General features: G+C 39.0%; 1 protein-coding gene across 1 annotated transcript; it reads right to left on the bottom strand.

The window, feature by feature from the left end:
• Positions 1 to 168: 168 nt before the first annotated feature.
• On the bottom strand, positions 169 to 13,882 carry naa40 (N-alpha-acetyltransferase 40, NatD catalytic subunit). Its single transcript, XM_055007855.1, has 8 exons — positions 13,518 to 13,882; positions 11,499 to 11,594; positions 8,095 to 8,147; positions 6,737 to 6,832; positions 6,156 to 6,314; positions 5,550 to 5,633; positions 4,066 to 4,143; positions 169 to 3,217 (listed from the first exon to the last, which is right to left on the bottom strand). The coding sequence occupies exons 1-8, from the start codon at positions 13,521 to 13,523 to the stop codon at positions 3,070 to 3,072; spliced, it is 720 nt and encodes a 239-aa protein (XP_054863830.1). The 5' UTR covers positions 13,524 to 13,882; the 3' UTR covers positions 169 to 3,069.
• Between the last annotated feature and the right edge of the window lie 2,545 nt (positions 13,883 to 16,427).

The raw sequence follows: 16,427 nt of genomic DNA, 5'->3' as shown, positions 1-16,427 counted from the left end.
TTACAGTCAATTATTTCATTTTTGTTCCTCTTTATCTGGTAGAAATTGATTTCTATATATCTCCATCTGTTTTATCATAAATGACAAATAACAACAATAATAATAATAATAATAATAATAATAATAATAATAATAATAATAATAATAATAATAATAAAATGGCATCTCTTGAAAAGTCAAACAACTTTCCTTTATTTGTAACATACAAATAAAACACTGACAAGGCAGAATGACTTAGTTTTCCCTTTCATTGTCATAATGGACAGGACTTTAACACCCACTCTCAAACATGTAAGGGGTTTTTTTTGTTATTTTTTTTTTTATTCAACATCATGTTTAAAAAAGTGTTTCACCTGTAAAAGGCCAAGAAATGAAGATGGATTCACAACAGCTTATATATATTTATATATATACACATAGAGAAAAGACCGAGAGAAGTATCTGTAACTTTGTGAGGGTACGGAACCATTTCTAAAAGAAAAAAAGTACTCACTGACTTTAAAAGAAACTGGGTAAGTTCAGGCTCGTTTTCCAACTCGTGTTTTTTTCACAAAATCATTTTTACCTCCAGTGAGCCTTTTTTAAATTTTTTTTGGGGGGGATTGAATGTAACGACTGAGCACAGATCTGGGGTCAGTCCAAAATTTGTAGCATATTTACTGTCATACAAAGTCACATTTTTAAGGAATAGGAGTTTTTACAGCGATTTAATTGGTACTTTTGTGGTAGTTTGAAAAGTAAAATTACTCAAAAGTTCACGCACGTAAACAAAAACCGACTCCAGATCAGCGCTGTGCGTTAAATCCAATCCGGCCACCAGCTAACTGTCGACATGGCTGTTAAGTAAAACAGATGAGGTTTGATTACGTTTGATTAACCTGAGAGAGAGAGACTGTCAGTCGATTGATCTACTACCACTATGTACAACATCCTCTTTTAACTGGAACCTATGCAGTAGAAAAGAAAATGAATTACGGCACTAATAAGGAGGAAGTCTAGTCCTAAAACAAGCAACATGAACCGTTTTTGTTGTTCGGAATCTGACTCAGAATGAATCTCAAAGGGTTATTTTACACAATGAAGAAAAAAACCTTTTTGTTCCTTTGTGTGAGATTATTTCAGGTCAGAAAACTCTTCACTACGTCACATTTCAACCTCCTGCTTCACATACTTTATCTCTACCTTGATAAAGACGTACCAGTTTAAAGCCCTTCGCGGTCACATTAGATAAAGAAACCTCCGCATCTTTCCACTGCTCTGGCCCCAACTGAAGGGTTTTACGGTGGTTTCTAACTAGCAATCGAAACCAAAAACGCTCCGAAGGTTTTGTAAACAGACATGGTTGAAGCGGTTACAGCAGCCTGTGTGGATTAAATAGTGATGTGACATCTAAAAATCCTCCTCAAACAGGAATATTCTGGACTAATTCTTGCATCTCCTCCTTTTTACAGACTTCCCGTCATTCATTGGAGATCAGCAGTGCAGCTGAAGCGTCCAATCCTGATTAAGACTATTGTTCCTGCTGAACATTTTTTAAACTTTGTCATGTAAACTAATGGCAGCGGGAAAACAAACCAAGGAGAAACGGAGGAATACCTAACCTCCTCCAGTGCTTTTCCTTTACTTCCATTCATGCATCTGTCTCTTCCTCCGAGCATTCATCAGCTTTAAGCGGGAATATAAACGGGCTTCTCCTCCACGTTAAATCAATATGATTTGCTCATGCTAACGTAAGGAGACGGGATGGAGGATGGTTTTAGTAGTTTTTAAGCACAGCTAAACATCCACATCGATTTGTTTTTTTTTTAAATCATCAGTACCTCTTGGAAACCAAAGAGGCGAGCAGGAGGGGACTGAAAACGAGAGCAGATTTTTTTTTTTTTAAAAAAAAGGTCTGCTATGATCATCTGGCGCCTTCAGGCACAAAGAACAGGAAAGGTGGGTGCAGTTTTACAGCAAGTGAATCTCTCATTTGTATCTCAAAGCAAAAAAAAAAAAATAGATGGATGAAAAGAAGGAAATGAACATTCAGTGATGTTTTAAGTTTACAACATGAACCTCAGGTAAGGAAATCTGGTGGGAGGTTGAAGCAGCTGAATGATTATTTTCTGTTTTGGATGCAGATTTACAGCAACTGATGAGTTTTTTTTTAACTTATTTTACTAGGAGAAAATAGACTGAACAAAGAAAAAAAGGCAACCTTGGATACTTTATAAGTTATTAAACCTAAAAGCAAGGGAGCTGTCTATTCATTTTACGTGAACAGAAGAGTGCCGTCATCGTTCAACAGTAGTATCTCGGGTCGTCGTGGTACAAAACAGTGCAGTAGCGGTTAGCTGCAGTGCTTTTGTTCATACGTAACTTACAAGCCATATGTGCATATAACTTGAGTTCTAACAGAAAACGTTACAGCGCAGCAGCATGCTGTTTTAAAGGGGACTAAACTACAGCTAATGTCATCTTGGAAACCACAGGAAGTATTATAAAAACTCATCCGTTCTCGATATTGCGAGTCAGATTCACACAGAAAAATCCCATTTTACATTTGAGATTCAAGGTAGTAAGTTACTATAATACAGCCCGAGGCCAGCAACCGCTGTTCAGTCCATAACTACGGTTTAAGAAGCAGGATGACTCAATACAGTACAGCACGCTAGGAGATGAGAGCAGGATGATTGCAGTGGTAGAGAACGACAGCAACGCTTTTGCTTTTTCTTGACTGTGAGTTACTAATAGTCATAACAGGGAGAAGAGAAGAGATGAGAAAAGATGGCTTGGATAGTGAACCAAGAAGTTGGAAAAGAGGAAGAAAAAAAAAACTATGTGTGAAAGCTCACACTGCATACTGCTTTTGCAGCAGGAATACACAAAAAAACAGAAACCCAAACACGCTAACCTCAATCCATAATGCGACATCGACACCTGCGTATTCCACCGTCGTGTTTTTTTTAGCGGCGCTCTACGGCCGTTTGGAATTCTTGCGGAACAGCAGGCAGCTCAAGCTTTCACACACAGCCATGAAAAGTTGCTGGCTTTTAACCGATCGTCGTCGTCGCAACCGGAGCCCCATCAGTGGCAGCAGCCGCCACAGTGGCCGCCGCCGTGGGTGTGTCCCGCCGAGGCCTCGCCGTGTTTGGTCCGCCTGCTGAGGATCTCGTAGGAGCAGTCGTCGCCGCAGCAACCGGACATGCTGGGTGAGGTCTCGTCTATCTCAAACCTGCAGGTGTGAGGAGGGAGATTAGTTGCCAGGGGTGACGGAGGCAAAGCTAACATCATAATCTCCACCACAGAGAAGGAAATAATCAGGTAGCACCTTCATAAATCAGTCCTCTGAAGCAGAAATGATCAATAACCTAATCTCATTATTACAGCAAAACTATCACATAATAATGAAATAGTTTAATTATTAGGTTCTGATCTGATGAGAAGTAATAATGAGGGGATACATTTTGGTTTCTAGAGTGAAAACCATAAGCATCAATACTGCTTAAGTGTTTTACCATGTTTTGTTTAATTATCTTTAAACAGCTAAATATCCTTAACCATCGTGTCGTCCTGCGGGTCAAAATTGACCCGGTTTAAAGTTTGAAAATGTCCAAAAAAATATTTTCACTGTGAAACTTCGGATGTCCACATTTTCAACATTTTGGGGAAATTTTTGAACAGTTTTTGGTGGAAAAAAAGAAATGTTAAAAATGTTTCTTAAGAACATTCACAAAAAAAAAAATCAACCAAAATCCAGTGAATTTCGCTGGATTTTGGTTGATTTTTTTGTGTGAATGTTCTTAAAGAAAATAGAAGTTTTACTGATATATATGTAATCACTTCAGATATTTTTAGGATTTTTTTGGAAGATTTTTACTCACTTTTTAAAAAGATTTACAAGAATTTTTTTTGCCAAATTTTTTTTCATTTTTCTGTATAAAAGAAACTCCGTAAAAGAAGGAGATATTTTTTTCCTCTAAAACCACACTTAGAATCAATATTTACTGTGTTAAGAAAGCGCTGCCATTCTAAAGTCTCTGCATTTCCTAAATATGCCCTTTGGAGAGCCAGTGTACTCACTGTAAAGCTTCTCTGAAGAACTGGTAAGCCCCGTGGTTGTGTTTGAAAACTGTCAACATCACTTTCTTCATCTGTGTACTGCACAAAGAGAGCAAAAAAACAAGCAGAAACACATTTAATTCAGTCTCACATGACTCGGGGACACATTGAGCTTTCTTGTCAACAAATAAAAGTTATATTTGTGTGTGTGTGTGTGTGTGTGTGTGGATCTTTTGAGGTCTAATAAACCCACTGAAGGCCTTCCCTTCATCATAAAAAACATTTGAAAAGTCAACATTTGAAATACTGTAAATCCTACACTGGTTAGATCTATGTTTGTTTGCCACATTCAGCCCAATTTGATCTCAAATGGACCTAAACAGTAAAATCACAGTATAATAACCTATAAATAACAAATGCTTCCTTTGTTTTAGTGCAAAAAAACTACAATTCTAAAAATATTCACATTTAAGGAATTATCTTTTTTACAAAACATCATGAACAACCTGAAACTTCTGAAGAAAAACAAACTCAATTTCAACAACATTCTGCCTCAGTTTATCATTTACGCATTACAACTTACAGATCACAGTGTTTCTACAAAGGAACAAAACATTTAGTCACAGCTATCTGGAACTGAATGATAGTATTTTACTTTATGATCAAAACGACAAAAGTCAGACTAAAAAAAGACAAAAAATCCAACAACAAGACAAAATATTACAACAATGAGATGCAAAGCGATAAAAACAAGACACAGAACAACAAAAAATGAGAAGAACGACACGAAACAAACAATAAAAGAGGCCAAAAAGTTGATAAAGTACAAAGTGGAAAAAAATGGACAAATGACAAAAATGAGACAAAGAATTACACAAATGACACAAATTAGATCAAAAATGACAAAAGCAAGAAACAAAATGACACAGAAGTAGTCACAAAACACAAAACGAGACAAACGATGCGCAAAACAACAAATAAAGCAAAACACAAGATGACAGAAACCAGAAACAAAATGACAAAAACATGAGACAAAACTCAGACAAAAAAACAACAAAAACAAGACAAAATATTACAAAAATGAGACACAAAATGACAAAAGAACAATGAGCAAAACAATCTGTCATGGTCTAGAAATTATTTTAAATTTATAGTTTTACAAATTTACAGTTTGCAGTTAATGTCTTCTCTGTAATTTTTACATTTTACAAAGTTGTCCCTTGGGCCAGATTGGACCCTCTGGAGGACCAGTTTTGGCCCACGGGCCGCACGTTTGACACCCCTGAACTACAGCTTCCTTTTTATGCTGGACAGTAAGAAAAATACAGAATGATTCCTTTTTCTTTTAACCACAATGTGAGAACTACAGTAAGTGAGTTTAAGGGGTGCAGAATAATGTAATCCTGCAGTATGGAGTCCAAAAATGTGTTTTTTGGCTTTTCACACTGATAAATAACAAATACATATTTATTAAAGAGTGCTACAGTTGTCTGATTTTCTTTTACCTGTTAGCGATGAGTTGTAGTATCTGGATGAGAAACTTGCCGAGTCCTTTCCTCCGCACTCTGCTCTCTAGCTGCACCTCGTAGCTGCAGAGTCAAGAAAAGCAGAGAAACTTGTCTGAAAAAAATGCAAAAATTCTGCAAAAAAAATTCCTCACATTTCTGAAAATTTGCAAAACCTTCAGGTAGAAAATTCCAATAATTCCTTAAAAGTTTCCCTTAAAAGTTTCTTCAAAAAATGCGTAAAAATCTTCTAAAAAAATCCTAAAAATATCTAAAATGATTATATATATATATCAGTAAAACTTCTAATATTTTCTTTAAGAACATTCACCAAAAAAATCAACCAAAATCCAGCGAAATTCACTGGATTTTGGTTGATTTTTTTTTGTGAATGTTCTTAAGAAACATTTTTAACATTTCTTTTTTTCCACCAAAAAATGTTCAAAGATTTCCCAAAAATGTTGAAAATGTGGACATCAGAAGTTTCACTGTGAAAATATTTTTTTTTCTACATTTTCTAACTTTAAAACGGGTCACTTCTGACCCTCAGGACAACACAAGGGTTTAAGAAATAATGACTTTCAAGCTCGTCGACGGGTACATTACCAATATAAAACCTCCTCGCCGCACTCCACGTCGAATCGGAAGTGAGAGAAGGCCACGGGGGCGGAGTCGGAGTCGCGGGCCAGCAGGTACCAGGCCCTCTCGTCGTTCATCTCCTCCCTCTTTTCCCGCTCCTTCCACCCCCACTCGCTCTGCTCGTACCTACGGCAACGGCAGGGAGAAAGTGGCTTGACCTCCAGGGCGATAATTTTAGCGTATCTACCACCGTCTGCTCAGAAAGGACGTGTTTTCTAAATGGAACAAATTAAGTTTCGACTGCCATTTGCTAAATTGAACTCTGCTCAATTTCTGGCAAAGTAAGGAGAAGATAAATCGCAGTAATTCCACCGCCTGCCTGCTCTGCTTTCAGCGTGGGTCACATAAAGAACACTCTGATCTTACTCTGTAGCCATTTGATGGCACTCTCCACTGCGAAAAAAAATCAGAAAAGAATTTCTGGCCTGTCTGCACTTCTTCCCAGCTGTAATGCAGCATCTACCCGAGTCTCCTCATTCATCTCTGGAGAAGATGGGTCACCCCATTCCTGAACTACACTTGTAAACCACAACAACAGGCCTTCTTACAGCGTCTGCATGTTGGCTCTGGTGAGTTCGAAGGCCCACTCCACAGACAGCGGGTTGAGGGAGGTCACTCTCTTGCACTCTATCTGCAGGTTCAGCCTGAAGGGGAGGACAAGTCAACAAGGTCAACAAACATCAATACTCAGTGTGTATCAGCATCAAAGAGGGAGACGAAGCACCAGCAGATCAACTTTCCCTCCACATAGACAATAAAACACAGTATGTACTTCATGGAATGCCATATAAACCCTTTGGACTGGAAAAAATGCCTCTCAAAACAAGAAAAAAAAATTATTTCAAGCAACTTTTACCTTGAAATGAGTGAAAAAATCTGCCAATAGAACAAGTGAAAAACGGCTTGGTAAGGTTTCTTGAAATAAGATATGATATTTAGAATATTGAGATCTTAAAATTAGCTGGGAAAACTTATTTTAAGCTGTAGTTTACCAGGATTGTCAAGCTTAGGTGTCTTAAAATAAGCCAGACATGCTTAAAAAAAAACAGTAGTTTTTCACTCAAAAATATTTTTTTGCTTTCATGTAACCTCCTAATTTGAGATGTATTAACCCTCCTGTTGTCTTTATATACAAGCACCAAAAAACATTGTTTCCTTGACTGAAAAAAATCAGCAAAAAAATTCCCCAAATTTCTGAAAATTTGCAAAACCTTCAGGAAGAAAATTCCAATAATTTCTGAAAAGTTTCCCTTAAAGGTTTTATTGTCAAATTAGTTTTTTTTTTTTTAAAAGATCCCCCAAATTTGGCAAAAAAATTCTTGCAAATATCTTCAAAAAATGAGTAAAAATCTTCCAAAAACAATCCTAAAAATATCTAAAGTGATTACATATACATCAGCAAAACTTCTAATATTTTCTTTAAGAACATTCACATAAAAATCAACCAAAATCCAGTGAAATTCGCTGGATTTTGGTTGATTTTTTTCTGAATGTTCTTAAGAAACATTTTTAGCATTTCTTTTTTTTCCACCAAAAAATGTTCAAAGATTTCCCAAAAATGTTGAAAATGTGGACATCAGAAGTTTCACTGTGAAAATATTTTTTTCCACATTTTCAAACTTTAAAACGGGTCAATTTTGACCCGCAGGACGACACGACATTTAAACTTATTTTGAGTTTTCTTGTAAAATTCAACTCAAAACAAGATAATTTCAAGATTGTTTGACTTAACAAGATATTTAAGATGCATTGTTTTAAAACAAGTCCCTCCATCTTGCTGAAATGCCACTTGTTAAGAGAATTTATCTTAAATCAAACGGGATGAGACACTCTGACTAAAAATAAGACAAATAGACTTGGTAAGATTTTGAGTTTTTGCAGTGTAGACGTATAAAGCGGTGCGTACCCGTTTCTGTCGTACTTTTTGAAGGCTGGGAAGGCAGCCAGCGGGTCGTCAAGCTGTGAGAAGAAGGGGCAAAATTAGCCTTTCAAAACACAAGATTATCAACAGTCTTCTGTGTTTTCAAGCCGAGCTCTTCTGTCAAGCATCCTTCAGGCTCAGCTCGAGGCTCAAGGACCTAAATAGCCCAAATGGGGCAGGAAAATGACTGAGCTATTAGTGTTACATGAGCTAGTCACCCATAATAACTTAGATGTTTTTCCCGCTGCTGTGGATATACATTATGGAAAATTACGGACTAATGCTGACAGATAAATTGCGTTTTCTTTGAACAAAAAGCTGCATGCCGAGTGTAAATAAAGTTATTCATCACATTTCAGACAAAGTTTTGAGATGGTTTTATTTGGTAGAATAAGCTTCTCCAGAGACTTTCTAAAAATGTTTGGTGATGACATCGCTACACGATTACGTCATAACATTCTTAAAATGTTTCAGGGAGAAAAATGGAGCTTTGTTATCATCCGACATAAGCCGTGACCCGGACATCATCCTCAAAGTATCCTCTGTCTGCTGCAGTTCAGTCTTTTAACGCTAAATATTTCTGAAGCATTCTGTGAACATGAGATTCTTTTAAACATATATAAAAACAGTGGGAATGTTTTATTGATGTTTTATGTAACAGTTTAAAGTCATCGCAACATCTTCTACTCATGTTCTACTCATTTTAACATTTGTGTATTCTTTCCATAGGCGTTTTATATTATTGTTTATTCATATTTACTGCATCTTTTTGGTTATTTATCTATATTTACCGCTGCAGGAACTGTACACTTTCGGCTGTAGCAACCAAATTTCCCCCCTGGGATTAAAAAAAACATTTCCATTCTATTCTTTAAAAGAATGTTGTGGTTAGTTTGTTGGGTAATCACTTCATAAAATCGTGTTAGAAATCATTTACTCCATTTCTGTCTTCAGTGGACATAGGATATTTGGTGTTTGGGGTTTATGTTAGCAGTATATTAAAGTAGAAAGACACATTATCACAAGTAATATCGTCATTATGAACTATGATATACATTTTCCTCACATTGTGCAGGTCTACTAAGGAGAAAGGTTATGGATAATTTAGTCCTTTGTGGAGACATTTAAGACGACATCCACAATAATAGATCTTTTATTTTAAAATGTGTAACTTCTGCCATGTTTACAGCTATCATCCAACTAACTCTTGAGCTTTAAAATCCTCAAAACCGATCCCGTTTTAGTCTGGACAGATAGAAATGGTAACTTTTGGTAATTACGACATAGATACCCATGTTAATCGTCACCATGTGTCGCTCTGTGAATCGCCACATTGCTGTCAAATGACCACTTTCTTCAAGAAAACATTCATCTGGACTACCAGAGGTTCATTCAGGTTGGAATACAAAAACACAAGTTTGTAACGTTGGTGTCAAAGAAAACCTCTTCATTTTTATGTCAGTGCTGTTGTTCCTTTGCTGTTGTGTTTTCTACAACTAACCAACCCCTGCTTCATGTTTACCCCAGCTCATGTGATGTACGCATTAATCGGCCATGTTAGTATCAAATTATATCTGAAAAGGAGCTGAAACACACGTGTAGACAAACATGGCTATAAAATGAGAATGAAGTCTTAGACCAGGGATGTCAAACATGTGGCCCGCGGGCCAAAACAGGCCAGCCAGAGGGTCCAATCCGGCCCGCAGGGCGACTTTGTAAAGTGTAGAAATTACAGAGAAGACATGAACTGCAAATTGTAAAACTATAAATATAAAAAAAGTTCTAGACCATGACAAGTTGTTGATCATAAAGTAAAATACTAGATTGCTTATTGTTACTTTTTGTCTCCTTTTTGTAATATTTCGTCTTTTTTTTGTTGTTTTTTTTTGTTTTTTGCCTGACTTTTGCCGTTTGTCTCACGTTTTTTGTCGTTTCATTTCTCGCTTTTGTCGTTTTGTTTCCTTTTTGTCTCGCTTGTGTTTGTCTTATTTTTGTCATTTTGCGTTTTGCTTTATGTCGTTTTGTTTCTTGCTTTTGTCATTTTTGTCTTGTCTGTGTCATTTGTGTAATTCTTTGTCTCGTTTGTCCATTTGATTTGTCGCTTTATAACTTTTTTGTAAAATTTTTTGTCTCTTTTTTTGTTTTGTTTCGTGTCGTTTGTGTCATTTTTTGTCGATTTGTTTCTCGCTTTTGTCATTTTGTGTCTCATTTTTGGAATATTTTGTCTTGTTTTTGTTGTTTTTTGTAAAATACTTCATCGCTGAGTTCCAGATATCTGTGAATAAATGTTTTGTGCCTTTTTGTAGATAAACTGTCATCTGTAAGTTGTAATGTGTAAATGATAAACTGAGGCAGAATGTTGCTGAAATTGAATTGATTTTTCTTAACAAGTTTCAGTTTGCTAATAATATTTTGTAAAAAGATAGTTCATTAAACGTGAATATTTTCAGAATGTACTTTTCTGCACTAAAACAAAAGGGAAAATTTGGAGTTGTGGTTATTTATAGATTATTATGCTGTGATTTTACTGGTCCGGCTCACTGGAGATCAAACTGGGCTGAATAAGGCCCCTGAACTAAGATGAATTTCACACCCCTGGCTTAGACTCTTGGGCATATACCTGGTAGGACTGTTGCCTCTCTTTTATTCTAAGAGCCTGGCCAGGATCAGGGTAAGACAGTGAATGCAGCATTTGTTTGACTTAAACAACAGTCCAAGTCAAGATTTATTACTGTTGGCGAGAGCATAAACGAAAACAAACGTTACTTTGGGAGGACTTCTTGCATTCCTCCTCTGTTGGGGCATCAACGGCGGACAGGGGCCGAGAGAAAGAACAGCATGGAACTCAGGGTGCCCCATTTTGGAACAAAGTGACACAGAAAAAGTAACAAACCCGGGTCGGCCTGTTAAGAGCTCGTTGAGGATGCGGCTACAGCTCTTGTGGAGGTGAGTGTGTGAGTTTTGTTCTCCTCCATGCAGTTTAATAATCCTCTAACCCACCTCCGAGCTGCAGGAGCTGCAGAACCGACTGGATGGGGAGGATTTAATGATTCAGATTAATTATGCATAAAGAGACATATGGCGCTGTATTTGGCTTTTCCTGCCACGTGCATATCAATTATGGGTGTAATTACAGCAAGGTCATGACAATTCCTGTTACTTATCAGAGAACAAAACATCACAGCTCACGACGGAGGTTTTCAGCGCCACAATCCAAGAGATAAATGCTTTTGCTCCACTACAGCAAACACAAAGCCTGCATGTATTTTTAACATCAGCGCCAGAACAACACAACCCAAATATTTCTCTTTTCATTGCAGTCAACAAGCGGCTAACACCTCCACACGTCGACGGCAGCTGCCTCGGTGGATAATCCGGGTCTAAATTACCTTATTGGCTGCGTCCACTTTGGCACACACGGCGTCCATAGCTGCCCTCTCCTCCAGACGCCGGGCTTTCTTCTCTTTTGCTCTGTTGGACTTCCTCTGAACACGGGAAGCAGAGAGGAAATGAATGAAGCAGAGGTAGTAAACATTAGTGGAGGGGGAAAAAAACAGGGACGGAGAGGGCAACAATAGAAGGAAGGATTGACAGATGGGCCTGAATTACAGAATCTCACTCTGACAAGCAATTAATTATGTCAGTGGGACTAATACAATCCATTCGTTTATTTTATTGAGAGTTTTTTTGTTTTTTTTCTGTGACTTAATCAATTCTTTCCTCTGTCTCACATGATCAATTTCAACGTAAATATGCACAGTGGGACCGTAAGGATAATTTAGTATTCTCTCTTGACACCATCCTTCGCTGTGACTTTAGCTGAATCGAGACGACCAAAGTGTTTCAAAATGATGGAACTTCCAGTGAAGTTCCATCATTTTGGTACAATAAGGAGCTTGTCAGTTAACAAGACATCACTAAAATCTAGCGGTAGAGATCAAAGAACCAAATTCAGGCCTGTGGTACAGAAACAGGTTGCAGTCGTGGTCCTAGTTTGTCCAACGTGTAGCGCAGATTAAAGAAGGTTAAGTTAATACGACATATGCGGTGTCAAATCCTCATTACAGTCATAATTTGAATTTTTTCTGTGTGGCTGTGTGCAGATCTCATTTGCAGCGAGAACAGAACGAGAACAAATACAACCAGGCAGATCAAAGCAAGACAAACAAATGAAGGTCAGCCGCACAGATCAAATATTACATTAAAAAAATGCCGCCGTTATTAATAACGTAAAAGCAGAAAACGAGGATTCATTTCGTCTGAGTAGCTTTCATGAGTGCCATTAACACAGCACAGTGTTTATATCGCTGATGTTGCAATTACTCAGTGAGTGGGGATTATAGTATTGGCAAATTTCTCTGATAGTCTAATTTAGCCCGCTCCTGGTTTTGATGTGCAAAGCATCGGCAGTGGTGCAGCAATAATTCACACAAATGACTCTGACTGCATCAATGCCTCGCAACAGAGAGATCACACACTTTAATAGCTGCTATAAATATCCTTCCTCACGCTGATGGTGATTTTTTAGCTGCCTGTCATTATCGACAAGGAGGAATTTAACACTTACTGCCACGAATGTGTCTGTTTACAGCATTTTAATGATGCTTGTAATGGTGTGTTCAGGGTGCAGCATCGATGCTTCTTGGGACAAACAATAGCAGTGGACAAACAAGCAGGAATTAGCCAAATCCCTTCCTACTGGGGCTGAACAGAAGGGGCAACAATTAGGAGAAGGAATGCGATGATCTGCCAACTTGAGCTCAGAGCATTAAGTCTGTACCAAGCACAGAGAGGCTGCAGACTGAGCTGGGACTGTGCAAAAACACGTGGATTGGTTTATCTCAAGTGAAAGTGGAGGATAAATCCAAGGCTGCTCACAGGGACCGGCTAAAGTTAGACTCAGCCTTACAGCATGGCCTGGCTGCTGCTGCTGACAGGCGACTCAGTATTATTTGCTAAAAAAAACTAGGTGGGAAAAGACACCACAGTCTGGCCTGCTGGGTTAAAACACACACACACACACACAGGATGAGTGATTAGCATTAACAGCTAGCATGAGCACTCGCCATTTGCTCGTATGGCATTCCTCGGCGGCTAACACAGCTAGCGGGCTAACAATGTCACCAAGACACGGGGGGATGTAAATGTGCACAGTGGCAAGGACAATGCAGTGATAGAGGCTGGAAATGCCGTTTAAAGCAACGTGTATGTCGGCTAACGTTAGCTCCACGGCTACCGCAGCCAAACACCTCTAGCTACATCCATCCACCACAGTCTCCTTCTCTCCCTCCCTCCCCTCCTTCCTTCTTTCTTTTCTACCCCTCTCATCATTTTTACGAGCCCGAAACATCCATCTGTCATCCTATCACCCCGCGTAAAGGCATTTTAAGAAAACACAAACAACTCACCCCCATTTTGCAGCCGTGTCGTATCGATCTCCCCGGAGAAACACACCTCTATTGTCCCGGTGCGCCGCCGCCGCCGCTGCTCGGTTATTATATCGTGACTACGGGCAGAGAGAAGGGGCCAGATTAATATGACAATGATAGATGGGTGCTAACGACGCTAGCGGGCTACAGCGCCGAGCGACGGACGAGAGAGAAACGGCGGCAAGTTTGATAAACGGAAAGAGAGATCGGTTTTATTTCTCTGTCAGTCGGATTGGCGCCAACACGGAGACTCAACTGAGCGCTTCTTCTTCTTCTTCTTCTTCTTCTTCTTCTTCTTCTTCTTCTTCTTCTTCTTCTTCTTCTTCTTTTTCTTTTTCTTCTTCTTCTTCTTCTTCTTCTTCTTCTTCTTCTTCTTCTTCTTCTTCTTCTTCTTCTTCTTCTTCTTCAGACTATGCTGCGTTCACGGACTCCCTCTAACCTCGGAATTCTGAGAGCGTCACTTCCAGATAGACTTAGTTTGAAACTAAACAAACAATAAATAAATAGATGTATTTAGCTTATCAAAATAAGTTATGCATTAATGTTGTTAAGTGTTTTGTATTAAATACAGTGAGGGGACTTCTTACTGTAACTTATGTGCAATAATTTGTTACAACCTAATTTTTTGAGTATAGTGTTCATGAACATCTCACCTTTTGTGTATGTTTCTCTACAATTTTTATAGTGTTTTTAAAATACAGTATAATCTTATACTGCCCTTATACCCCTCTTATCTTATCGTGTCTTATCTTATCTTAACGTGTGTTATCTTATCTTATCTTATCTTATCTTATCTTATCGTGTCTTATCTTATATTAATGTGTCTTATCTTAACGTCTCTTGTTTTATCTTATCGTGTCTTATATTATCTTATCTTGTATCTTGTAGCTTTCTGGCAGACTTGTTTTGTCATCACAGTTCAGTTTCTTGATGTGGTTTAAATCAGGATTTAAAACAGTCTAAACTGCACCAATTCTATTAAGATGAGTAGTCAAAGTTGTAACCAGAAGCTTGTGGATGGCTATCTAAAGTGCCTAGTTGAGGTGAAAATAGCCAAGGGACATTTAACTATTGGCATGCTGTATGTATATTTTTGACCCAGCAAATTTTGTCATGTTTCTCAAAGGCCTGTAATAAACCTTTGAAAGAACCAAAAGCGTGATTGTTTCTTTTTGTAACAAAGACACGTTTCAAGATTTCGTCATAGAAAATTCAGAGTTGCAGAAGTCATTGGAAACTCAATACTGCCCTGATATGCACGGTCTTTACAAGTGTATGTCAACCTTTCTTCATGATTGTAAATGCTTGCTTTGCTCCTTATCTTCAGGACGTTTAAGTATGACACTGTTTGCTAACAAAATGTTTTTCATTGACCTCAAAGGTGATGTCAGTGTTCTGTTTACAGCTTGCCTGTGCCTTCCAAGAAAACATTAGTTCATGTGAGTTTTAGAGTGTGATAAATTGAAAATGATATCAGAAACGTATACATCCTTACACCACATATGCTTGAGTATTTTCTTAACGTATGGCCAGCAGCGGCAGGAGTTCACTATCCATCAGGAAGTCCTGAGATGGGAATAGGGGGGATGTTTGCTCCAAGTTGCCTCTCAAGCTTGAAATTCCAAATAATTGCAACATTATTACATTTTTCACTAAGAAAGTTTCATTGCAAAGATTAACAATTTACTCGTTTTTACTTAGAAAACGACAGTATCATGAGAGGCATCAGGTTCTTTAACGCTATCACACTGTCATTCCCCGGTGCTACAGCTGCAGACATCGCTGTTAAAATTCCTTCCGTTCTCCGCTCACTCCCCTCCTCTGTACACCGCATTATCCTTCACGTCGGCTGCAACGACACAGCGCGCCCCCAGTCTGAGCAGACAAAACGTGATTTTCAAAATCTGACGGACTTACTGAAAGACTGCGGAAAGTCTATTTTTATTAGCGGGCCCCTACCAACGGTAAACAACAACTCTGAGCGCTTCAGCAGACTGCTCAGCCTGAACACCTGGATTAGCTCGTTCTGCCGTGCCAGCAGAATTAACTTTATTGACAATTTTAACTGTTTCTGGAACAGGCCAGAATATTTTAACAGTGATGGCATCCATCCAAACAGGTCCGGCAGATCACTTTTAATCTCAAATATCCAATACACCGTCCACACTTCAGACTGACTAGTGCCAGTGTTTACATCCATCTCTTCTTCACGCTCCACTGAACCGCCTCCCAGCTACAGCGCCCCCCTCTGTCCCCACCTGGAACTCCCCCCATCTTCCCCTCCAGCACACCCACTGCCTCCCCCCTCTGGCTCCCCTTGCCCGTCACCCCCGCAGTACCATAATTCAACAAGCTGCCAAATCCCCACCATCATCAGCTTCAGACAACCTCGGCAGCCCTCCCTCAGAAACTGCCATTTTGCTAACCTTCGCCCACTTCCACGGACCTCACAGCCTTGTCCCCTGAAGCCCTCCCCTAATCACACATCCACACTTCACCTGAACTTTGCCCTCTTCAACACCCGCTCCGTCACCAGCAAAGGCCCCATTCTACAATTATTCATCCTGGACAATAAACTGGACTTCCTCTGTCTAACCGAAACATGGCACAAACCACTGGACTTCTACCCACTCAACCAAGCCACCCCCTCCGGATACACGTACCTCAACTCACCCCGCCCAGAAGGTCGAGGAGGCGGCATCGCAGTCATCCACAAACAGGTCTTCACAACCATCCCACTTTCCATCCCTGCCTCCCCCTCCTTTGAACACCTTGTTTTTAAATCACCCGGTCCCACCCCAATGGTCACTGCTATCATTTACCGCCCACCTAAACCAAACCCCTCATTTCTCCCTGACTTTTCCCACTTTGCCACCCAGCTATTAGCTA

Source organism: Amphiprion ocellaris, chromosome 23 (assembly GCF_022539595.1).
Source record: "Amphiprion ocellaris isolate individual 3 ecotype Okinawa chromosome 23, ASM2253959v1, whole genome shotgun sequence".
Classification (NCBI taxonomy): domain Eukaryota; kingdom Metazoa; phylum Chordata; class Actinopteri; family Pomacentridae; genus Amphiprion; species Amphiprion ocellaris.
Note: the sequence above shows the minus strand (reverse complement) of the source record. Positions and strands in the feature narration are given on the sequence as shown.

What these genes read in the sequence shown, in the direction of transcription:
- naa40 (XM_055007855.1), bottom strand. An exon ending in AAGTGGACGCAGCCAATAAG is followed by an intron (nt 8,148 to 11,498) that starts GTAATTTAGACC and finishes TTCTTCTCACAG; the next exon opens with CTTGACGACCCGCTGGCTGC. An exon ending in AGAGCCAACATGCAGACGCT is followed by an intron (nt 6,315 to 6,736) that starts GTAAGAAGGCCT and finishes CCGTTGCCGTAG; the next exon opens with GTACGAGCAGAGCGAGTGGG.